This window comes from Synchiropus splendidus, chromosome 4, assembly GCF_027744825.2.
Source record: "Synchiropus splendidus isolate RoL2022-P1 chromosome 4, RoL_Sspl_1.0, whole genome shotgun sequence".
Classification (NCBI taxonomy): Eukaryota; Metazoa; Chordata; class Actinopteri; order Syngnathiformes; family Callionymidae; genus Synchiropus; species Synchiropus splendidus.
The window spans coordinates 16,978,426-16,993,829 of NC_071337.1; the positions used below are offsets into that span (position 1 = coordinate 16,978,426).

At 43.7% G+C, this 15,404-nt stretch overlaps 3 protein-coding genes across 3 annotated transcripts; 2 read left to right on the forward strand and 1 right to left on the reverse strand.

Annotated features, from left to right (window-relative positions):
• The first annotated feature begins 450 nt into the window (after positions 1 to 450).
• exosc7 (exosome component 7) lies at positions 451 to 2,686 on the forward strand. The gene is made up of 8 exons (XM_053863297.1): positions 451 to 605; positions 675 to 776; positions 1,124 to 1,218; positions 1,292 to 1,457; positions 1,536 to 1,606; positions 2,021 to 2,144; positions 2,219 to 2,374; positions 2,542 to 2,686. The coding sequence occupies exons 1-8, from the start codon at positions 549 to 551 to the stop codon at positions 2,644 to 2,646; spliced, it is 876 nt and encodes a 291-aa protein (XP_053719272.1). The 5' UTR covers positions 451 to 548; the 3' UTR covers positions 2,647 to 2,686.
• A 964-nt stretch (positions 2,687 to 3,650) lies between these two features.
• On the forward strand, positions 3,651 to 5,632 carry clec3bb (C-type lectin domain family 3, member Bb). The gene is made up of 3 exons (XM_053863519.1): positions 3,651 to 3,747; positions 3,816 to 3,914; positions 5,093 to 5,632. The coding sequence occupies exons 1-3, from the start codon at positions 3,651 to 3,653 to the stop codon at positions 5,497 to 5,499; spliced, it is 603 nt and encodes a 200-aa protein (XP_053719494.1). The 3' UTR covers positions 5,500 to 5,632.
• A 327-nt stretch (positions 5,633 to 5,959) lies between these two features.
• cdcp1b (CUB domain containing protein 1b) lies at positions 5,960 to 14,041 on the reverse strand. Its single transcript, XM_053862821.1, has 13 exons — positions 13,788 to 14,041; positions 11,721 to 11,945; positions 11,003 to 11,338; positions 10,693 to 10,908; positions 10,229 to 10,579; positions 9,925 to 10,140; positions 9,174 to 9,530; positions 8,367 to 8,726; positions 8,104 to 8,301; positions 7,550 to 7,906; positions 7,105 to 7,461; positions 6,952 to 7,036; positions 5,960 to 6,680 (listed from the first exon to the last, which is right to left on the reverse strand). Exons 1-13 carry the CDS (start codon positions 13,834 to 13,836, stop codon positions 6,176 to 6,178), a joined length of 3,612 nt encoding a protein of 1,203 aa, XP_053718796.1. The 5' UTR covers positions 13,837 to 14,041; the 3' UTR covers positions 5,960 to 6,175.
• Positions 14,042 to 15,404: the final 1,363 nt, after the last annotated feature.

Below are 15,404 nucleotides of genomic sequence, written 5' to 3' on the forward strand. Positions count from 1 at the left end.
GGCTTCAAGCGTCACCATCGTTAGCTATCGATCAGCTGGGAAAGATAAACGCATATTTAAGTTATTTTTTTATATGACAACAGCATTATATATTAGTTCTATATTAACTCTGAATACACACAATGAAACAAAGCCAAAACAGGCATCATGTACAGATAAATCATATGAAAGGTGCAACAACATAAATCTCATATCATGTATGTTTCTGTGCAATTGGCCTCTGAGAACACGATGAAGCAGGAAAAAAGAACTGGGTAGAGGCACTTAAGCCAATAAAATGCAGTGAATTTCTCCAATTGTGGAACATACTATTCTATTCTACCAGTGCCGTGTGCGGTTCCTTCTTTCTTTCATTGAGTTGTTGTTTATCTTTTCCACGCGGTAACAGACGAGATGCGCTCTCTTTGAGACGTGATCCATTCAATGTTTCAAAACATAGATTATGCCTTATTGTCTTGCCTGTCTGGTACATTTTGTAGTGACGACTCCTCTCCGCTAGATGGCGGTCTGTTATTGGTTTATTTAGCAGTAGAAGAAGCAGCTCAACTATGGCAACGGTACCAATAAGCGATGGCGAAAAAGTGTACATCTTACACGGAATTAGGGTCAGTTTGCGGGGATTAAGTAAACGCCTTTTGTATTGAGTGTTAGTTTCAAGTTTCTTTTGTTGTCAGGATGATCTGCGAGTGGATGGACGCGGTTGTGAGGACTACAGACACATGGACATAGAGACGGATGTGGTGTCCAACACCGACGGATCTGCCAAAGTTACCCTGGTAAGAAGTTTGTTGGAAATTGTGATCATAATATGAAGCAGTCAGAACAGGATCATGAATATAGCGCAGCCAAAATAATCGTGTAGTTTTATAAAACGTCATATGCTCTGTCCACAACGGTCACAAACATGTGCGTTCGCAGTACATTGATATTATCAAAATTTGTATTGAGAAAAATCCGAGATGATATAGTGCTAACGAAATGTCAGATTTGTGTACGCATTTATTATCACATCAAAATTACTCAACTGACTCAACTGTTTGTTTACCTAATCCCTGCATATCGGTTTGCATCATCAATAAACATGAAGAAAACTCAGCTGACTTTGTGTTATTTTGTCTTGCAGGGCCACACTGCAGTTCTGGTTGGAATCAAGGCTGAGATTGGGAAACCAAAGCCGTCGGCTCCAGATGAGGGATACCTGGAGTTCTTTGTTGACTGGTAGGTCTCAGGTAAAGTGCAACATTTGCAGTATATGGAATCCCTTCAACTTCTGTCTTTTTTTCTTCACAAGTTCAGCTAATGCAACTCCTGAATTTGAGGGACGAGGAGGAGAGGAGTTGGGCACAGAGTTGAGCAACACACTCTACAAAGTCTTCAACAACAAACACTGTTTAGATCTGAAGAGCCTCTGTATCAGCGCCGGAGAACACTGCTGGGTTCTCTACGTGGACGTCCTGGTGGGCAGTTGGTCATTTCTCTAAAATGTGTTTGGTTTTCTGGTCTTATCTTCAATTCTGGTTCGGTTGTATGTGCAGCTGCTACAGTGTGATGGAAACCTCTACGATGCCATTTCAATTGCTATCAAGGCAGCTCTCTTCAGCACCAAGTAAGTCCATGTTGTGGGTAGGTTACTATGTAGTGTGCTTGAAGTGACTCATTACATAATGCGTCCGGTAGCGTATCACAATGTGATTGTCTTTTAAAGTAATATACTGTGGTTGTGAAAGGGAGGAGGTGTTGTTTGTATGTTTGTGCACTGGTATATACACTAAGAATGAAAAGTACACAAACGCCCAAATTGTTGAAGCAGAAATGGAGTCATTGAAAGGCTGTTTTTTTCTGGCTGGTGTCTGCTCCAACATTAAGTCAGCCCACCTTCCATTTTAGCCATTAAATGTTCTGTTTATGACCATTTTATTGGAAATATGTCATCATTCAGATGTTGGCCTAAGAGTTAATATTAAAAGGAACTGCATTACGGCCATTAGCTCATGAAAGACTTTCTTTTTGATCTCTGCAGAATCTCTAAAGTGCATGTGTCAACTGATGAAGAGGGAGGGAAGGAAATTGAGCTTTCAGATGACCCTTACGATGTTGTGAGACTCAACGTGGAAAATGTTCCTTGTATAGTGACCCTATGTAAAGTAGGTGCATGTCGTTGATGTACCAAAATAAAAATGATACTTGGATCAGTCTAACAATTGCTGTTGACCTGCAGGTCGGGCACAGACATGTGGTTGACGCCACGCTGCAGGAGAAGGCCTGCTCAGTCGCCAGTCTGGTCATCTCTGTCACGCACAAGGGCATCATCACCTGTGTGAGGAAAGTGGGCACAGGCAGCCTGGACCCCGAAAGCGTGTGTGAAATGACAGAGGTGGGTGAGGAAGCAGTAAAATATGTGAAACTCGATACAGTTTATTTTGGTAAAACAATTTAAAATGTTTCCCTTTTCAAGACACCGAAACGATTTAAACTCACTTGAAAAAGCAAATGTAGTGACAACCTACTGAGCAAGTCTTGCCCATGCTTCTGTCTCTCCAGGCTGGTAAACGTATTGGCAAAGCTCTTCACCCGCCGCTCATCAGTCTGCTGCAGCAGGAGGAGAGATTGGGAACCAAACGACAGAAAGTTGGCTTCCTTGGATAACAGATTACTTAAAGAGTCTTCATATTCTAATAAACATTTTTGTATGACCTGAGCCATATTTTTATTTAGTCTAATGAAAAAAAAAAACGGACCCATATGTTATGGTCTACTTGATAACTGGGAAGAGCTCTACACTCTTAAGTGCTGTTCCCACCTAGCAAATGCTGCATGCATTGAAGGTGAAACCAAGATATGCAGTCATCAAGAGTGGAATAGTAGAAATGATGGTGTTATGCAGGGAGGTATGGATCACTCATAAACCAGATGACAGTTCGTCAGACATGAAGCTGTGTAACAGCTGGGTGCCATGCATGCAGAGGTAAGGTTGTTTGACCTTAGTACAAAGTCATGCCAGTTGAAGAGCTCTGTATTATTTGTGAGGTACTGACCACTGCTTGCAACAAAACTGTTGGCGACAAAAGGGAAGAACCACACCATTGTGGTTTCCTGCTATTAATACTCTTGCTGATCTGTGCGTATATCAGTATGAAGAAGCTGACAATTGTGTCCCAAAAGCTTCTGTTTGAAAATGCAGATAGCTCAGCAGCTGCCAACATCTTTTGGTTCTTGCCACGTGTCTCCTTTGTGTGAAGCCATAATAGCTGTGGATGGACCAGATGTGACTCTGGAGCCGGTCCATTCATCTTTCCAACACAAACTTACTGTGCACAGCGGAGTGTCTGACGTTTGCTTCTCTTGGGTTCTCAATGCTTGATGCTGCCATATTACTGAATAACCTTTGGCAAACTATTAAGGAAAGAAAGCGTTTTCTTCCAAAGTGTTCTTATTAAATAGATTTTCCATCCTAAATTGTTTACTTTAACATTAAATTAAAGTTATGTCATAGCAGCCCACTCAGTTAAGTCCATGTGTTTGGCAGTGCCACTTGAAGCAGACACACCCACATGGAATCTTCCAGAATTTTGGAAGTTCTGGACCCGAGAGGGAGGGAGCATAGGGAATAAATTTGGGGCGTCCACGTTGAAAAGTTCTCACTCACCATCATGGAGTCTAAATGTGTGTGTCTTCTGCTGGGAATTCTACTGCTGGTCAACTGCACCTTCCAGCAGACTGCACCAAAGAAGAAGCCTGCCAAAAAAGGTAGAACAGATGATCGGACTGAATTTAATGTTATATATTTTTAATCATTTCTGCTGGTGCTGACTCAGATTCAACTAAAGATGCAGCCATAGAGGATCTGCAGAAACAGATCAATGACATCGTCGGGGAGCTCAACCTGCTGAAGGAACAACAAGCTCTGCAAAGTGGTAATTAATTGTTATTTGTAGTAAAAACACTTCCAGCCCTAATCTTACAGCATGCTACTTAAACTGGCCTCTCTTTTACTGCTCTACAAAGCTTTCTACAATTGCACCTCCCAAAACAAGCGGATACTCTACCATTGCTACTACACATCAAACCGCTCTACAATAAGAACTGTAATAACACAACTCGTAAGATAAGGACAAAAACAAAAGCAGATTTTACCAACACAATACGTTCAAGGGCCCTAAATGACTTAAATACCACTAAACCACCATTACTGTCACTGCCACAACATGACACAACTTATCTAACACAACACAATACTGCCAGAAACACGTTGGTACAACAAAAATAATAACAAACAACACTACTGCAAATAGACAACAACATCAACAACATGCTAACAACATTAATCTATGATCCACATTTCCGTCCAATATTGCCACTAAAAAACTAGAACTACATCACAACAGCACTTTATTAAAGCAATCTGCAGACACATCGCTACACAACTGACACAATAAAGCAAGAACGTGTCAACAATGTCATATCACTACGACTCCATTGCATTAAATCTATAAAAGCACACCTGTAGAGCTACAGAGACATATAAATTAGAGTTATAAAAGAGCAACAATAACAACATGTTGATACAACTATAATGATGTATCACAATAGATAGCATGCCAACGACAACCAAGAGCAACTTCGGAAGCCTCTTGTTTGAAACTTTAATGATTACCCTTGCTAATACTAATGTACTTATAATGCAGTTTTTTCCCCACTCTAGTGTCAACGGTCGTATTTCCAATAAAAAGATTTATTTTTGTTCGTTGTCACTTGGGTTACACTTGCTGTTTTACCTGCCTGCTTTCATCTCCTTTTGTTACAAAGACTTGTACTCTTACTCATGTGCAACATCAACCAGAAGGGAGAAATGTAACTTCCACATTGCTGTTGAAAAGCAGTAAGCTAGGCTTCATGCCTGTTTGTCTTGAAGAGGAGACAGCTAGGATACATGTGGGAGACTCAGGTTGAAGTCTGCAGTGCACATGTTGAACCGTCCACTCAGGACACTGCTGTAAATCATTCCCAGTCAAACACATGTTCAGAACAAATCCTGACCAGATGAAAGGCTCTGCAGATAGTTCTTAAATCTGATACCTTTTTATTGTTTTAGTTTGTCTGAAGGGAGTCAAGATCCATGGAAAGTGTTTCCTGGCCGACCCAGTGAAGAAGCGGTACCACACGGCTAGCGAGGACTGCAACGCTCTGGGTGGCGTCCTGAGCTCGCCCATGTCCAGCGATGAGAATGACCAGCTCCGAAACTACATTAGCCAGAGTGTTGGTCCAGGAGAGCAGGTCTGGCTGGGCATCAACGACATGGTGACCGACGGCACCTGGACGGACCAGACCGGCACCAGCATCACTTACAAGAATTGGGACGCGACCAACCCGCGGTCCCGTCAGCCAGATGGAGGCCAGGCTCAGAACTGCGCCGTCCTCAATGTGGCCTTGAGTGGGAAGTGGTCTGATGAGAGCTGCCGTGAGGAGAAGGCCTCCGTCTGCCAGTTCAACATTGTCTGAGTCATCTGATCACAGACTTGGTGCATGGTTGCTTCGCAAATCAACGTTCCATAATCCTGCAGACTCTTAATAACCAGTGCTGCAACCGACAAAGATCTGATGGTTTAGACTCCCTCAGCACACATAGAAAGCAATAAAGGCTCAAAAACTCATTATAGTGGATTTGCTAACCGATTGTTACATCTTTGCTTTAGAGCCAGGACGTCCGCTCTTGTGGAAAAATAAAACAATATAACTGTAAAATGCGAAGAGCATCAAGTGTCAGACCAGTGCTGCTCATACTCTTTGTGCACGATCCAGGTGGTGGTGAACTTCCCCTGTATTAGCCCCTGAAGCCTGATCTAAAGTGACTGAGGCCAGACTGGGACCATAGGCTCCATGTGTTTGAAACTCCCTCCATTGTTCCCTTTGTGTTATCATCAGAAGTACTAATGTCACCAACAACGACAGGCTTTCCCCTTCAATTTATTAAAAAAAAAACATGTATTTACAATTACAATTTGACATTTCTCCTAGATAAGACAGAAAAATAAAACGTCAGCCCCTAAATCCAGAGCACATGCCCAGACACTCTAAAACCAAATTCCTTGGAAAACAAAAATTAAAAAAAACATTCCTGAGCTTCCACTTGAGTCTTGGCAAAACCCACCCAGAGTGTCCCAGCAGCTCCAGTCCTCTAAAACGTCTCCTCTAAAATCGATGGTTCCCGTTCCAGATTGGTGGCAGAGAGTCGGATGGTGTTTATGTCCCCAGTGCTCCTGAAGGTGTAGAGCTCGTTGTCCACCATCCGGCGGTCCTCGAACCCCAGACTGTCCTGGCGATCGATGGGAGTGCGAGGACGAGACGGGATAAAAGTCTCAGAGGGATCTAGGAAGCTGCTGTACTGGTCCATCTCTGGCTCGGGCTCCGGCTCCTTGATGACGGGCAGCGGGCCGTCGACGGGCCCAGTGAAGGTGTTGTAGGCGTCCACCTGCATGCCGTTGAAGCGGTCCTGGATGCTGTCCGAGTAGCTGGAGTCGCCCAGCAGGTGGCTGTATATCCTGGACTCGTCAATGGAGGCGTAGACGTGCGACTCGTTGTCGCTGCGGCTTTTGGTGAAGTGGTGGTCGCCGGGGAGGAAAATGTTTCCCTTGCCGATGTAGATGGACGACTCTTTTTTCATCCTGTCCCTTTTCTTCTTCCTGTTAGTCGACAAGAGATTTATTTATGTTGAATGGGAATTAAATGAAGGAGCAGGATTTCGGTTTGGATTTGAACAGGGAGAAGTTTTCCAAGTCCTGTGACCCGGGTGCATGGACAAAAGCAACTCGGAAGGATGCCACACCACACACAGACAGTCTCGTGACGACAACTAACAATTCTGCCGTGGGAAAGGCAAGTTGGAATTTAAAAACCTTGGAATAGCTATCAGACATTTGGCAATGGCTCTTCAGAGGGAGGAGGCATACTTACATTTTGACAAGACACACAGCTGCCAGCACGATCAGCAGTAGTGCCAGTAAGGCCCCAACAATGCCCAAAACTAGGGCCAAGATATCTGCAGAGGCAAATTGTAGCTTTTAAGTTTCCTCAAAAGATTTTACAGCTCACACCAAATGCTCTCACTTGTTTTGGGCTCCAGAATGATTTTGGTCACAGCCCCAAAGTATTTCTTCTCTGGGATGCAGTTGGACATGTTGAGGTAAAAGCTGTTGGGGATCAGCAGCTTGTCATCTATCGGCTCGTCCTCTCTGCGGCTCAACATCTCCTCCTCATAACCCAGCATCCTGACTTTGATGCTGGTGTGTCGGTCACTGCATTTGGGCTGGCTGAAGTTCACCACCTGCATGTGGGCCTGGTACTGACTCGGCAGGTTGACGATCCAGGCCACGGTGGACAGAGGTCTCATACCTGCAGGCCAGTTGGGAGTGGCCAACAGGGTCTGCGTGCCCACCTCGGGGCTGATGCTGTAGATGATGGTCTCTAGAAAATGGATGCAGGACAGCAGACGACTTGTCAAAAACACTTGTGAGTTTAAGTACATTCTAAAGGACTGTAAAAGAGAGTGTACCTGGGATGCCAGGGCTGAAGGAAACATTAAGGAACGGCCCCTTGTTCTTGTTGAAGTATTTCTCGATGGCAGTGACTGAGACGTTGGCATGCATCTGAACCTTCTGGATTCTTCCTCTCAAGCAGAAATCCCCCACAGAAAGACCATCAGCCTCAGCTAAATGAAGTGAGGTGGACCCATTACACCGCTCCCCGGGCAAAGCCTGATCCAAGCCATCAGACGGGGAGACCAGATCAACAGTCCCATCCTCGGGGATGATGATGTCCCACTTGAAGCTGTGAAGTGGCATCGGCAAACAGGAATCCAACGTGGGCACGGTGAGAAAAGTTGAGGGGCAGGATGAGATGTTTTTACATTCTGATGAAAACAAACAGACAAAAAACAATCCATCATGATCTAAAATTAAAAACAAACGACTAGAAAGGTACCCATTACATCAAATTGGTGTGAGATGATTATGTGACATAAAATAAGAGAGGTCGATCTTCATCATTGTAAAACATTTGCTATTGAGGCCAAATGTTTTTCCTCCTTAAATGGAAAAGAAAACTCACCAATAACTTGTGCCGCGGTGAGTCTCAAGTCTTCCTTGGGACAGTCGAGAAAAGATAGTGAGGCTTTGGATCCTGCTGCCACCTCCACTTTCGTCACAACTTTAGAGTCCAGGCTCATCTCACAGTACGGGTCAGAACCAACTTTATCAATCTGCAGTGAGACTTTCTGGAGTTTGGTCAGATCCACCGTGCAAAGGACTGAGGGGAGAACACAACACTGAGAGCAATGTGGTCAATAGGCTCCACCAAAGATTTATGCTGACCTGGATGACCACTCCTCATCCCTGACACAGAGTACTTGAGGCTGAGTCCCTCAAGAGTGCGGTTTGTCTCGCAGTTCTTCAGCATCATGTTGAAGTTTCCCTGTTGATGCTCCGGCTGAGGATCTGTCAAAGCTACCTTGGAAACCTTCTTATCTTGTTTCTGGTACTCCACCCCGAATTCCCCGCTTAGACATTCGGGCTCTGAGTGATTATGAAACTTCACAGAATAGTTGTGCATGCCGGGAACCACAAAGTCCCACTGCATCTGCTGGGCGTCTGGAAAGTCATTGGGGTAGTTGGCAGAGATGAAGTCAGTTGTTGAGACTCCACGAGGAAGATTGACCTTCACGATGGCCAGCTCTGAAGGAAGGAGAAAGAATATTAGAAACGATCACAATAGTCATATCTTGTGCTTCAAGTCTTGACTGTGTCTTTTCTGGTCTCAAGCTGGATCAAGAGAAAATAAACAGTAGAATTATGTCAGCTCCATGTCATGTCAATTAAAATAACGCAAAATATTATTATAAAATATAAGTAAAAAATTATACATATATATTTGTATGTAACGCACACATAGGTACTTCTATATATAGGTATCTCTATCCTTATGAGGACATCTCATTGACATAATGGTTTCCTGAGCCTCTCACCCTTAACTTAACCATCCAAAACAAATTGCTTAACCAAGACACTGAACCAAACTTAAACCCAATTATGAATACTCAGTTATTTTGACATTTTCACCCTCAAAACTCTATGTGGACCGCCCAAAATGTCCTCAAAGGATCATGTACAAAAACAACTCACTGCTGGTCTCTGGTCCAACTTTAAGCTTAAAGTCCACAGCATCCAGACTTCTATCTCCGGGCACGTCCAGGGACACTCTGCCTTTGTAGCGAGCCTGGATGGTGGTCACTGTGCCACCTTTACAGAATGTTCCAATAGTTGCAGGCCCAGTGCGCAGATAGGTGATCAGTGAATATGTGTGTCCATCTGGGCACGTGGCCTTGTTGGGAATCTGTCCCATTCCAGGTGGAGGGAAGTCCAACTGGAAGGTGCGAGTAGAAATAACTTTCAGATCCCACGTGAAGGTCCGGTCAAAGTCTGGGAACAGCGACGATTCTGGCTGGACAATGTCACCTGAGCAGGAGGTTGCAGTGCAGTCTGGAAACATGGGACAAGGGATTCATGAGTTTATGGGGAAAATTGTTAAAATACTACATGATTTAAAACAGGCTCTAGCTTCATGAGACAACATAATTACATGTAAGACTCTGAGAAGTAGCTCACAAAAGCATTGTTGACTCCTGGAATACAGTATATAGCTGAGGAAAACAAATGGTTCATAACAGCAATCATTCTAATGATGCTTATGAAGCTTTGAACTTTAACCATTTGGCCCCAGGAGTAAAAGGGGCTCAGCCTCTCGGTACAGAAAGGATGACAAAGCTGAAAAAGACAGACTCAAGCAACTGTGCATTTTTCTCAGTAGCGACAAATAGTCATAAAAAATGAGGACAGCGAAGTACTGTAAAGAGTAATGTTGAAATACTGATACCAATTTCTCTGTTGATCTCCACTTTGTAGACGTCCTGAGGTTGTGGACAAGTGAACTCCACTGAGGTGTTCCGTGAATCTCTCAGAGTCAGGGAGTTGGGATGGCACTTCTGATTGGGTGGAAGATCAACACAGACACTGCAGTCCGGTTCCGCTGACACCCTGGTGATACGGACGATGGTGTTCTGGTCAGGGATTACGGACATCATTCTGCTGGCTTGATTCAATGAAGCAGAAAAAACAGACAACATTACTGTGTATTAAAAGGAACAAAGAGCACAATTTAAATGGTGTTCTGCACTGACCTCTGGGGGCTGAACTAACAGAAAACAGTTTCTTATCCACTTCGGCTCCTTGAGGCAGTCTGGCAGACAGGGTGGTTGTTCCAGGCAGGTCAAGGCGAGACAGAGTTCCTCCACTGCAGTAGCTCAGCGTCTTCAGCTCTCCATCACTTCTGCGGGTTTCTGTCGAGTACTTGACTCCGTCCTGGCATTCTTCTGATGCAGGTACCTCTTTCAGTCCTCCACCAAACGCATCCAGGGTCAACACTGTTTTATCCGGGACACTGATCACCCATGTTAGGGACCTCTCAAAGCCTTTAAACAGCTCTGGGTCTAATTCTACAGCGCCAGGGGTGCAGGAGGTCTTGACACACTCTAAAACATTGAAATGATATTTTTACATTAAGGGCACATCAACAGGGAGAATACACAACTGGATTGTTAACACAGCAGTACAATTCCTTCACAATGCCAAACACATTTCTCACCAATTTTCTTGCTTATTTCCACCTGGTACACATCCTGAGGTTTGAGACAGCCAAACTCCAATGATAGGCCTGACACGCCTGTCAGGGTTTTGCCAGTGGAACTACAGGTGGAGACACCACCTTCTAAGGAGCACAGGTCACACTCCGGTTCCTTTGGATTCCTGCTGACCACCATTTTTTCGTTGTCAGTCACCGTCACCACTACAGTCGGGCCCTCTGCACACAGGGAATAGAGGAGAGAGTTTTACATTTCAATCCGAGTTAGTGGGAAAAAACAATCGTGAATTTAACAGTCACTGTTATTTCTTACTCAGAGGTCCGGCAGAGGCCTGGAACAACACAGGTTCCACGGTTGCCTTTGGTTTGACTTGTAGCGACACAACTGCTCCACTGAGCAAGTCCAGGTGAGTCACTGAACCGGCTTTGCAGTAGTGGACTTTTTCATTAGACTTGGGCATTGTAATTGTGTACTGGTATCCATTCTGGCAGGGCTCAGTGGACTCCTTCAGTCCCTCTCCTAGGATGTCCAGTCCCACTAGGGTCTTCTCAGGAGCGGTTATCGTCCAGGTAAATGTTCTGGGCAACTCAGCAAGAATCGCATATTGACTTTCCACAGTTGCCGGGCTGCAGGCGTCTTTGGTGCAAACTGGATAAAAAGGCAAATCATTTAAGACATCAAGTTATTTCAGCTGAGTTATTTGAAATATTTTTAATTACTTCACCAATATTCATTCCCAGTATTTATGTGAAGTCGGGGCCTATGCCAGTTACCCAGGACAAGAGGCAGCAGCCCCCTGGAGAACTCACACGCTTGCATGCCTCCAGACAATTTCACTTAACCACCATATGTTTGGAGTGTGGAAGGAAACCAGAGTGCCAGAAGAAAACCCATGCAAGCACAAGGCAAAAACACACACCTCCCACACAAAAGATGCTCAGAGACAGCAGTAGTGAAAAAAAGGGCACAACATGGAAAAACCAACCAAATGATTTTCCTCATACTCCATGAACTAAAACAACTGACTCACCTATAGACTGGCTGATCGTGGCAGCAAAAGCTTTGTCCACTGCTTGAGAGCATTTGAACAGCAGCTGGATTTCCACCTCAGGTTCCGCAACAAGTGAGGACGTACACGACGTCTCGGTGCCATTGACCCCACTGACCTTACAAACTGAACACTCGTCTGAGGGCAGGACAGTGGACACGCTCACCGATGAGCCCTTGGCTGGTTTGATCTTTGTTTGTAAGCATTCTAGAAAACATACAATACAGTTTTATTCTACAGTGCAGCATCACTTTCAGGATTTAAATATTAAATTGACATTTTGTTGGAGCATAAGAGACACACACACAAAAAAGGGAAAAAAAAACAAGAGGGCATTGAGACAACTAAAAGTGAAGTAAACATGTTGCTGGCCTAAAATCTCACATGCTCAGTGGATGCTGCTCCCAAATAGCAGTTAAAATTGAAGCCACAGAGGAGAAGTTCAACACCCCATTAGACCTTTATGAGGTTGATAGAGGAACACAACAGGATGTTTTTAGAAAGGTCAGAATGTGATCTTGAAATGTTTTGTTGACCTTGTTAAGTGTATTAATCAGGAAAACAATGATGTATAATGACATCAGTGAGACAAAAGCAAGCAAATCAAGTAAGATCATGGATCACATGAAAATATCGTGTCAAAATGAATCATCTTTTAAAAGCTTTGACATATGACGTCCATAAAGCGGCATCATGCGCTCCAACAGTAAACACGCTGCAGGCAAAAAGATTAAAACTAATTATCAAAATTATCACACAAAAAAATGATGCCATCACAAAAGTGAGGTTAATAATAATCTATTGACATATATTGTACTGATATCACATCGATTTGAGGGATCAAAGTGTGGGTTCAAAGTGTGTACCAAAACATTGTTTGCATGTGTGTTGCAGTCAGTGAAAATATGTACCTGTAACAAAAAAAACATAGAATTCAGACAAAAAACTATTGCTGCATCAACTAAAAGGTTCAGCTATTAAACCACCACTCATTTTGCATGTGTTTACTCTTTTCTCAAGCTTAGTGTTGTCGAGGTGAAGGGTTGTTCATTCAACATCTGCTCCATTAGGCGAGTAAACTTTCTGAAAAATGTGGTCGATAAGTGAGGAAAGAGCTGCAGCTCTAATGTATGGTTATCAAACAACAATCGGCCTCATCGATCGACAAAATGTTCTGGCCCTTTTTTTGCTAAATGAACCACAGAAGAAAATCTTGTGTGTAGTTTTCAATCGCATGTTAAATGACCTGCTCTAAATTCCACCTGAACTTGCAAGGACTTGAAAGCAATACAGCCTGAAATGCTGGCTCAGGTAGGTCCTGTGACGCAGAATCTCAAAGGGCAGGAGAAGATACTGATACACTATACAAAGTGGTGGTCGAACCTGGGACAGGAGGCAGCAGTTGAAACAAATGAATGTGGCTGCCAGTCTATCAGAGGGCACAACCACTCACACCTGCAGACAATCACCGTTAAAATCCAACCGTTTTGCAGCTGAGAAAAAGCGGAGCGCCCAGAGGAAAGCATGGAAGCTCATGCCAAGTGAGGTGTTTACAGTACTACATCTATGCTGGCTGAAAGAATAGCAGCAATGTCTCCCTTTATCATTGAATGCTGCAGAACCATGTAAAAGATCCATATAAAAGACCAAAAAATATTGAATAAATCCGTATGATTTTAAACACTAGCCATGATCCTGTCACCGACTCACCACAAAAGCAGATTGTTGGTCAATAATTAATGAGGCTTGTATGAATTCATCGCTCCGGGAAGTGACAGAAGACGTTCAAAATGGACGTCACCATCTCAAATCGTCAATTTTGCCTCAATTAAAACACATCTTTATGAAATATAAATACATACACACATTTAGACATGATATTTAACACAACCTACATCTAGTTTGACCTACTTATTATGACAGACTATTATATGACGTGTAAAACGTTTATGAAATTGTAAAACACAGCTCGCTACTTTTCACATTTCGAGGTTACAACTCAATACAAGGTGAACAACACCCGCTAGGTGCTAGCAACAGTGTTCTCACCTGTTGACGCGGTAAGAAGCATCACAATGGTGAAAGCGGATAGACGCATTGTACAAATCCGGTGACGTCTCGAAAGTTTTCAAATGATTTTTTTCCAAATTTAAAAATCCGTTGACTTCATTATCTTCGACGTCGGTGTCAGCCAGCTCCGCGGACTTCCTGTTACCTGCTCGGGCGGCGCAGCGGAGGAGGGCGTGGTCCTCGCTGACGGTTACCTGTCCGGACTTGACGAGACCGCCGTTGGTTCCTCGAGCCCAAACGCACGTTCGACACACACACAAAAAGCAGCGTGGAACCGAGCCGAGAGCTCACGTGACTTTCCCTCAGTGTGGCACAATTGGCTCCCTATTTTAAGCTTCTGAACACGCGAAGGGTTGTTGCTGAGGCGGCGTGACGATTCATTCCGGAAATGACTTATCTGAGCTGTTTCTGAATCCCATGGTCGAGGATGTGATTTTGCGTGTGTGTGTGAGCAACTGTCAGCTTCAGTTCGTCCCCTGCCTCCACATGTCTTAACGCAGACACACGCATTCCAGCACCGAAACACACCTGAGGCGACAGTGAACAAACACACACGTTTGTTTACTCTCTCAACTCGAGTTACTGATATTTATACACCGTTCTTTGATCACACCGGCACGAACCACCAGGTGAGGAGACGTGAACACGTTGCACTGACCTTCACAAGTTTATGTAAAATTTTATTTTTATGTAAAATGTGACAGGTTAAAAAAAAAAGAATTTATAATTCAGTTCACTGGGTGAAAAAAAACAGAGTAGAATCTGGTTGATAAACTAATCTAATCTAAAACTGCAACATATGATTTGCAGAAAGTTACTCAGGCTGTTTCCACCTATTTATTTGACAGTTATGGACATTTCATCCTCTGCAGCAGTGGAACTGAGCAATTGGTGTGTGTCTTGATGCTTCATTCATGTGCTCATAAGGGGCTTTCACACATTCCTGGGTGTGATGACACTGTTCTATAAATATGTATGGTTCAATATAGCTGTGAATCCTTCCACAGTGTGTGTTCATTTAAAACAGTGTAACACATCATTGGCCATACTATTTATTTCACTTGAATTGTGTCTGCTTTTTCTTCATAATTTCATCCTTTTCCAATAATATTTCCATCAATCCCTGTTTAAACAGACATGAACTCGTTTTTATTCCTCCACGGCTATAATCTCACCTTTACATTCTTTAAATGAGGCATTACCTCTTGACTTAAGAAAGCCTAGCGACATCAGGATGCCTCCCACCCCAAAGTTGAGGCTTCAGAAGAACCAGTCAGACAGCATGTTCCGTGGGCGGCAGTGAAGTTAAATGCTTCATTGTCTCCAAACCAAGTGTCCTCAGCAGCTGTCAGGGGTTTACCATGACCACTCGAACCCATGACTCCATGTTGGCAGGAGCGCATGTGCTGTCTGCAAACATTTTTAAATGTGTGTGTGTGTGTGAAGAACTGATATGATCGTCGCATGTGTTTGAAAGAGGTGTTCTTGATGAGGACCAGTACTCTGCCTGGCAAGTCAATATGACCTACTAGGGTAGAAGTAGAGATGTTTTGAAACAATTACCTGGTCTTTTGTTCAGATCCTACAGTTCAGTTG

Bases quoted from the DNA above. Each gene is read 5' to 3' on its own strand.
- exosc7 (XM_053863297.1), top strand. From the start codon at position 549: ATGGCAACGGTACCAATAAGCGATGGCGAAAAAGTGTACATCTTACAC. The intron at 2,145-2,218 runs GTAGGTGCATGT...GTTGACCTGCAG, and splicing joins GTATAGTGACCCTATGTAAA to GTCGGGCACAGACATGTGGT. The intron at 2,375-2,541 runs GTGGGTGAGGAA...CTGTCTCTCCAG, and splicing joins GCGTGTGTGAAATGACAGAG to GCTGGTAAACGTATTGGCAA.
- cdcp1b (XM_053862821.1), bottom strand. From the start codon at position 13,836: ATGCGTCTATCCGCTTTCACCATTGTGATGCTTCTTACCGCGTCAACA. The intron at 11,339-11,720 runs GTGAGTCAGTTG...CTTTTTATCCAG, and splicing joins CACGATCAGCCAGTCTATAG to TTTGCACCAAAGACGCCTGC. The intron at 9,531-9,924 runs GTATCAGTATTT...CCATGTTTCCAG, and splicing joins GGAGATCAACAGAGAAATTG to ACTGCACTGCAACCTCCTGC.
- clec3bb (XM_053863519.1), top strand. From the start codon at position 3,651: ATGGAGTCTAAATGTGTGTGTCTTCTGCTGGGAATTCTACTGCTGGTC. The intron at 3,748-3,815 runs GTAGAACAGATG...GTGCTGACTCAG, and splicing joins GAAGAAGCCTGCCAAAAAAG to ATTCAACTAAAGATGCAGCC. The intron at 3,915-5,092 runs GTAATTAATTGT...TTATTGTTTTAG, and splicing joins ACAACAAGCTCTGCAAAGTG to TTTGTCTGAAGGGAGTCAAG.